The following is a 9102-nucleotide window of genomic DNA, read 5'->3' on the forward strand; positions in this document are numbered from 1 at the left end:
GGACAAGTGATTCTTCCAATGTTCAGATAGATCAAGAGGATCAGGATGATGACTTTGGGTCATCTAACAGCAACATTGAAGTCACGGATGAATTAGTTGGTGATCACAGACCAAGACGCGAAAGACGTGCCCCAACTTACCTTCAAGATTATGTCCAGGACTAGGACAAGACTATATGTTTTTCTTTAAGTCTTAGATTAAACTTACGAAACTATGCGTGAATCGGCTTACAGAGTACTAATAACCCTGCTATTATTTAAGTTGTTTTGCTTTTTGCTGTAAAAAAAAAAGAGAAAAAAAAAATGTTGATATCATTTGCATTGATGTATTGTCATGTATCTTTGTAGTGAAATCATGGTTAATACAAAGGTGACGCCGAGAAAATCTAAAGAGATATGTCCAGTGTGTTTCATTGAATTGGACGGGAAAGATGCCTGGGCCGCTCATGTGTTGAAGTGTGCTAGCAGCATGTTGGTGTGTGAGAAGTGTCATGTATCCTTTAAGAAGAAGGAATATTTGGTGAAGCACATGAAGTTGAAACATGCAGAAAATGATGATGCGTCTAAAGAGTCAGAGCATGATGAGGCAGGTCCAAGTAGTCCAGTCCAGAATAACAGCGACAGCGGGAGTGACTGGGATGAAGATCCAGGGGTACAGCTGGAAGAACCTCCCAAGGAAAAGGATCATGAACCCCCAACTAAAACCGCTAGTTTGCTGACAGGACGCATATTCAGAAAACGGACCGCACCTAGCCCAGTACCCACTACACGGAAAGTAGTCTGCAGATCCGAACCTGATCCGGAACCTGATGCTGAGAAGACTGTGGATAGGGGGATGCAGACCGATTCCCATGCAAACACTACAGTGGATCACGGGACCCAGACAGCAGGTTTTAGAATGCTTGTGAAAGAGGTTACAGTCACCAAGTTTCATGAAAATGGTAGGAGTGTGGAGAAAATTGTGGAAAGAGAAGAATTTTATAATATGTAAATTTTTTATTTATGCTGTTTCCGACGAAGTTTATAAGACAGATAGTCTTTCAAGATAATCAAGATCATAACGTTCATTTTGTGTATATATATATCATGTTTTCTTCATTAAAACATTTATCATCTTGTTACATCATTATTTTAATACTTTCTTTTGTCCTGCGAGGACGCATGAGTAATAGAGGCGTGGGTAATGTGACAGATCGGACTCGGGATGCTAGCTGAATTACGTCACCCGGACTTTATCGTAGTTCGATACGATAGCGGCCAAGGGTAGTCCGGGTGATCATCAATATATAAAAGAGCGTTCTGCTGAAAGCTGGCAGTTGCCAGTAGGAGCTCACAACAGACGGACGTCTAAAACGAAATAGCAAGGTACGGGATTTAAGAGGATACAGTATACGGTGGCTAGTATACTGGGCTTAAAATATATTGTGAAGGAATATAGTGATAATTTACTTCATAATAAATACTTAAATCTGTCTGGGTATAGGACAGAAACTTAAAACGTACCTGTCATAGACGTGTCCGAGTACAGGACACATCCCGGGTTTGGATACATCAGGGACACAGACCTATACGCCTTAGTTGTTTTTGTTATGTTAAGGATAGGAAATCCTAATAATATATGTATATATTGACTCGTTCATTTTTCATATGCTTTGTCATCTATCATTTCAAATCATTTGCTTAATCAGTGATCTATCTCTAGTCTACATAATCATTTGTTTAATTCATTTACTTGATTAAGGATCTATACTCAAATTCACGGACCCATACACGTTACAATAGGTTTCTGTGAGGAAAGCTCTAATTAGTGTATTTGTTAAGCTTACTGTAGCTATTTTGAAATCTGCCATATTAGAACCATCCTGACAAACCCGAGACCTAGCAGATTATTGGTATGTATATGTATGATTGTAGGTATGTATAGTATACCCGAGTTTGCCTCGCTCCATAAACAGATAAACACAGTGACGGAGCAAAAAATCTTGGGGGGGGCAGTTTGGGGTCGGGGTAGGGGCCCATAGCCACAGATTTATAAAGTCATACATATTAAATTTGAACACAAAGAAGGGGGGGGGGTGCCCCCCTCTAAATCCGCCAGTGATACAGGTGATTATTGGATAATCATGTGAAGTATAATGTTTTTATCATATAGAAAAGTAATGTGAAACAGTTGCATGGAAATGTATATACTAGTATTACGTAATATTACATATGTTTAATATTAATTTTCAAAGTTAATGTTTTAATACATACTTTTATGAAATCAAGGGAAATAACTTGTAAATTAATTTAAAATGAAAGGAGATAGCAAGAGGTATGCACATTACCTTGTAAGTTTATCGTTAATTATTATGCCACTGTAATCAAGTTCCAGTGGTACATAGTTTTTGTTCTGTCTGTCCATCTGTCTGTTCAGCTGTTTGTCCTTGTCGACAAAAACTATCTTTATACCCATATTTTTTTTTATTGGATGGGGCTATATGGATTTCATATTTCACAGGTGTATTCCTTGTGACATGACCTTCTTTGGGTACCACAAATTTGACCTCTTGACCTTGACCATAGATTTTGACCCACTTTAACCAAAAAAAAAAAAAAAACCAAACAAACTTTAACCTTGGCAATATCTTATGAACAATTAGTGCTTGGGCTTTCATACTTTACCTAATGTATTCATAGTAATTAGACCCTTCAACAGGTATTAAAAATTTTGACCTTTTGACCTTGACCTTAAAGTTTTGCCCACTTTGTAAAAAACTTAGTTGCAGAACTGATAGCTCTCCAATAAAATAAATTGACAGACCCGCCCGGAGACGCTACAGTGCCACCCATTGAAAAAACTGCATACCGGTATAATTGCGCACAAAAAATTGCGCTTGCAAGGTTCTGGATAATTCCTTCAAATTCTTACCTCAATTGCAAAAAAGCTAAATTTTAAAAAATTCCTTACTTTTATATTAAGTACTATTGTATTTGACATATGCATGCACGAAGTGCGTTGGACCGAATTATCTTGCAAACAAAAATGGCAGTATAAATAGACAAAGTTTTTCGATCATCTTAATTTCAGGGCCAGGATGGCTATTAACAATAATTATAAGGATTGTTTTATTGTGGAAACAGTGAAAGAATATGTTAGCCTAGGATCACATAGTAATATTTTGAGATGACAATGTGGAAGTTACATGGACAGATAAATTGAGAAACAGCACACTTTTTTGTGCGCAATAAATATAAATTAATTTATTTTAATGTATATTTATTGCATACAAAAAAGTGTGCTGTTTCTCGATTTATTTGTCCATGTTTCAATGGGTGGCACTGAAGCTGAGACTCCAGTCTGTCAATATATTTTTTCAGAGAGCTACAGTTCTGCAGCTATAAAAACTTTAACCTTGGCCATATGATTTAAACTGTAAATACTATAGCTTCAATATTTCACAGGACCTGGTGTTTTCCTTGTGATAAGACGCGTATATACCTTACTCTTGATACCAACAATTTTTACCTTTTGGTCATGGAGTTTGACAGGCATTTAAGAAACTTAATCAACCTCAGCCTGAAGCTGCCATACACAGTTGGGGCATCAGTGTTTAACAAACACATCTTGTTTTTCTTTTAATCTGGAGCAAATTTCGTTTTGACTCTTTTAATTTCTTTATGATCTATTACAGTTGTCAAAGTTGACTGACTTCTTCCAGCATATGAACAAATTTGGGAAGGATAACATACAGGTCCAGTCAAGGTAAGTAAAACCTTAAAATGAATTGAAAAAAGTACAGTTGTGACTATATCTAGCTAGTCCACAGGCACCTGACGTTACTTATTTTTCTTTTAATAAAAAAAAATATACACATACCTAAATAATAAACTTATTAGGTATGTGTATATTTTTTTTTATTACAGAAAAATAAGTAGCGTCAGGTGCCTGTGAGCTATAAGTCAGATTGTGTATTCATGTTCATGTAAGGGAAATGTGCACTTTAAATTAGTTCTTGTTTTTGTGCCTTCGTAATCAAAGATTTGGGGCTATATAGTTTTTGTCCTGTCCATCTGCCTTTTGTATGCAAAAAAATTAACCTTGCGCATGCCCATAACCTTTGAGTGGGTGCATAATTGGGTCTATGGCATTTACCTTATATTAAGTTTTACGGTTAAAAAAAATAGCTTTACTTTGAAGGCTTGTTCCCTATAATTCACATATTAATAAATCCTTAAATTCTTAAAATTCAAGTTTTTTGTATGAAAAAAGGACAGAAAAAGTCAGTTTGGGTGTATTTTACTAAAATTTTGGGAATAAGAGTTAATGTTCAATAGGGACAGGGTTCTTTTACAAGACCTGAATGTAAGGAATATCAAGCCCTGAGTTGGGCCTAGGTTAACATGTGTATTAATATTTGACTAAACCTTTAATGGGTATAGATATTTTTGACTTTGACCAGTAAGAGCTTGACCCCGAGTTTTGAAAACTTTAACCTTGGTCATAACTTTTTGAACAGTTAGCACTTATAGGGCTTTCATATTTCACAGGTGTGTTCTAAGTGACAAGACTTCTCTTGGATATCAACAATTTTAATCTTTTGGCCTTGACCTTTGGAGTTTGACTTGCATCTGAGAAACATCAACCCTCACTAATATCTACCATGTGGGAGCATCAGTTGTTTCACAAACACATCTATATGCTTAATGTTGTTTATTCCTATTATAGGGCTACTGTGACCACTACATCTGAATCCATCCATATCAACACTGCAATATTAAGGACAGACGAGACGTTCCTTAATAACAGATTAATTTTTCTAAGAGTTTGTCATTGAAGTGCTGCTACTTAAACATGAATTGAGGTACCTTACCAAGCATTTCGGCAAGATACCAGGGGTAGTTTTTCTTATATAATCCTTTGGGGAAGAAAAATAATTTTCCAATTTCAAATGTTTAAGTGTTTGGATTTTTTAAAAACGTCTAGAAACTGGTTTAGAAATCAGAATGTTATGAAAATTTTGAATATTTTTCATACATTACAAAGATATACAAAACAGATTTTGAGGAACGTCTCATCTGACCTTAAATGAATAATGGACCCATAATCATGCGTACCGGTATTTGATATTTTCTTCACATAAGACCTCTACTGCATTTGGGGCTCTAGTTGGTTGTTAATGATGGATAGCGCCTACACAGGATGAAGCAGTTAGCTGATGAATGATGGTCATTTTTTACCTCTACCTTCCTCCTTGTGAGAGCTACACTATGTTTTAATTGTCAACAGTGAGAGTTTTGTGCTGGCTGACTTAAGCCTAAGTACAATTAGTGATCAACACTGTGAATTTAACTGTGATTTTATATTGTGACTTCTGTGTGCATTGACTCTGTGATGATTCAATCGGAATTATTCCACCAGTGATTGGTAAGAAAGTCTACCATACAGCACTTGTTTATCTAACCAGTATATAGTTAAGAATTTTATATCCCCCGCTTAAATAAAGCTATAGCGATTTGGATGTCTGTTTGTACGTTCGTCTGTCTGTCTGTTTTGTATTATTATCTACTCTATATAGACGTACATGTACATGTAAATTGAAAACATTTGCCCTGTCCTTATTGTATTGGTAATTGATATATATAGTTTTAAAATTCAGATTCTTATACTAACACCTTTGCACTGCACTGCATGATACATATGTATAATTTGACAAGAACTGCTGATTGAACTGAACAGATGTTGACAGAGCTTAACTGGTTGCTGTGAGAGAATATACATATAATAGGTACAGGTAATGCCCCACCCCCTTGCCATTCTTAGTCACATGTACATTCACATGTATATGATTGGTATTAATATATATAGAGAATAATACATACCATTTCCATATCACATTCTGTATCAGCCTGAGATACCAATATCAGCCAGAGGGCCGAAGGTCCGAGGGCTGAATTTTATTGGTCGTCAGGGCTGATACACTGCATGGATGTGATGTGGAAAAGGGTATGTATTATTATATTTTATTACATACTTAATGATAAAATACAGAACACAATGAGTTGAGAAGAAAATAAGTAAATAATCGTGTACAGAATTCTTACAATGTACAAGGTCTGTTGTCTCATACGGTTTGGGTTTGTTTCTACATGTACTTCAGAATCAGAGTATTTCAAAATGTCCCCGATCCGTAATTTGAAAATAATCAATTAATTGTTAATTAGATTATCCTTATATTCAAAAAGTTAAAATTAAGAGAATTATGTAACCCCCAAAATATGTGTTTGCGTGATCACAAGCACTGTTTTTTAGGTTAAATTTACTAAGGGTGTGATATTGATCCGTATCAGCCCTGCAAGCCTGATACGGCTATTGTGACGTCAGCCATATCACATATGCAAAAAACCTGTATTTATTACTAAGTATGTAACAAATGTTTGTATGTTGATCAAGTGAAATACCTAATAGTAGGTGTGTGATAAAAATAAGGGTAGCTATAGATTACATGTCTGTCGGTCTCTCTGCCACAGTTTATATTTGCGGTGAATATCAAAGTACATGCATTTTACTGAAATTTTTTATACTGACTAGAGAATATCTCCCTTATACCTGCTCACTTATATAGAGAGCTAGATTTCAATAAGACTGCCAATATTTTATTATTTCATCTGCTCATATTTTAATTTTCATTTCACTCACTACATATTTAATGTTATTGTGTATAATTATTATATTCATTTTGTTGTCATTGCTTTTTGAACATCTTTCAATTGTTGTTTCTGTCTATTGTGTATACAAAATTTATACCAAATTGAAGGGAACTGGAGTTATTGCCCTTTATTCAGAGTAATAAGTTTTTAAGGAGGAATGCCCCACCAACTTTTTTATTTTATAGATCTCTGAGTCATCCTTTTTAAACAATGGTTTCAATATTGAAAGACCAATATTAGCTCTTAATTATTTTATATGAATTTTTTTGCATTTTTCAAAGAAAATAAAAAAAAATATTATACAGGTATGTAAAGAAAGGCTTAAAAAAAAATTAATATTTATAAAAATAAAAAACACATATTATTTGTGAATATTTTCTAAACCTATGTTTAAAAACACCACAGCACTATTCACAATTGAGAACATGTTTGTCAATCATATTTTAAAAAGAAATGGAAATGAAAATGCAAAATTTTAGAGAAATTAATATTTTAAAGATTTGGACCTAACCCCATCAAAATTAAACTGACCCGGATCAAAATCAACACTAGATGAATGAAATACTAATTTATTGCCTCCTTCATGTATTAATATACACTGAAGAAATCTATTTGATTGTCACGATCAATTATCTTTTAACCCTTATTACACCTAATCAAACTAGTATTCTTGATAAATTACTATACTTTTTGTAAAATGTTATTTATTTCCATTAATTGTACAATTCAGCAGGCATGTTAATTCACAAAGCTATCTTAGGACTACAGTGTGTCCTAAGAGCGTCTTAGGAAATATGTCCTACTCTTAAGTCAGTTTCTCGAAGCTTTCCTAGATTTAGGATCTTGCCTAAGTTTTTCCTATAACTTTAGGACAACATAAAGCTTGTCCTATGATCATCCTAAGTTTGTTGTGATGCTTTTGATTTTGAACAAATACATGTATTAGCGACAATTTCTTGTTTCTCAGCAGTCCGTATATGAGCTTTGATTTACACAAATAATTAAAAAGAGAAATGTTACCAAAAGGCCTCTTCTTTGCAAAATATGTTACAATTTCGGTTAGTTTTAATAGAGAGATAATATTAATATTTTCCACCTTATCAAGAAGCCCCTGAATATCGCACTTGAAAACTTAAATTTTTTTTATTACGTTATACCCTTTTTCAAGTAAAGAAGGGGAAAAAATATTAACTGAATTGCCAAAAACTAAAATAAAAAAAAAAAAAGGTGGCATAGAAAAAGTTTCTATTCACAAAAACATATTTAATACACATATGTGTGTTGGGGAGGGGGGGGGGGTCAGAGTTATTTGTTAATTAAAAGTGAAAGTGTGGATAGACCGATCATTTATCAAAACTTCTATCATAGATTAATAGCAATAAACTTAACTTCAGAAAATAACGAGGAACCACCCCACCCCCATCCCCCTACCCCGCGAGTCCCTAGCATATTACATGAAATTAAGAGACAAGGAAACTATTGACATGTTCTAATTTCTGAATTAACCGGTTGGGAGTAAATATGAAATTTAGAACAGTTGTCATTCAAATATTAAAACTATTGAGATCAAGTTATAATATTCAAGAAAAAAATGTTGGCTTTAAATAGTGAATTTTTTGTTTGAATACTTTTTTTCATGTCCTACAAAATTAATTTTATTTTTAATTAGCTTTTATTTATAAAAAAAATGACACAGACTTTAAAAATACTTTACATAGGCGTCTAAAGCAAATTGAAAGTGGGGTGGCTAATTGAAAGTCAGGGGAGGGGGGCTAAACCAACAGAGAAAGTAATCCCCAATTTTTTAATGCCAAAAATGACACAGACTTTTATAATACTTTACATAGGCATCGGAAGCAAATTGAAAGTGGGGTGGCTAATTGTAAGTTGGGGGGGGGGGCTAAACTATCAGAAAAAGTAAACCTTAATTTTCAATGCCTATATTATGTCTATCTTTGCAAAAAAAAGTGTGTGTGGGGTGGGATGGGGTGGGGTAAAGCCCCCTCACGCCCCTCCAGTTTCGGCGCCTATGCTTTATATCATAATGATCGTCTTGGTAGATCAATGAGAGGTTAGTAATATTTTTAAACTATAATAAATCTTAACTATAATTTGTTTCAGTAGTATAAGCAGCCCCGCTAGGACCGCATTCTGATTGGCTGAGAGAAATCACGTGATCAGATTTGATTGGTAGAGGGGATAAATGGGTCAACTGAGTGGAGTGCTAACCCTAACCCCTAGCCCCCTAACCCTAACCCTAACCCTAACTAACCCTAAACCCCTAACCCTAACCCTAACCCTAGCCCCTAACCCCCTAACCCTAACCCCCTAACCCTAACCCTAACTAAACTAACCCTATCCCCCTTAGCCCCTTCTAACCCTAATCCCTTTTTTAACCCTAACCTATCCTATC

General features: G+C 34.6%; 1 protein-coding gene across 1 annotated transcript; it reads left to right on the plus strand.

Moving 5' to 3' along the window:
• The first annotated feature begins 354 nt into the window (after nucleotides 1-354).
• On the plus strand, nucleotides 355-990 carry LOC134237991 (uncharacterized). The gene has a single exon (XM_062720119.1). The coding sequence runs from the start codon at nucleotides 355-357 to the stop codon at nucleotides 988-990; it is 636 nt and encodes a 211-aa protein (XP_062576103.1).
• The last annotated feature ends 8112 nt before the right edge of the window (nucleotides 991-9102 follow it).

Source organism: Saccostrea cucullata, unplaced genomic scaffold (genome assembly GCF_032062105.1).
Source record: "Saccostrea cucullata isolate Sc308-1 unplaced genomic scaffold, CSIRO_AGI_Scuc_v1 ctg2902, whole genome shotgun sequence".
Taxonomy (NCBI): domain Eukaryota; kingdom Metazoa; phylum Mollusca; class Bivalvia; order Ostreida; family Ostreidae; genus Saccostrea; species Saccostrea cuccullata.

Coding starts and splice junctions, on each gene's coding strand:
- LOC134237991 (XM_062720119.1), top strand. CDS start 355: ATGGTTAATACAAAGGTGACGCCGAGAAAATCTAAAGAGATATGTCCA.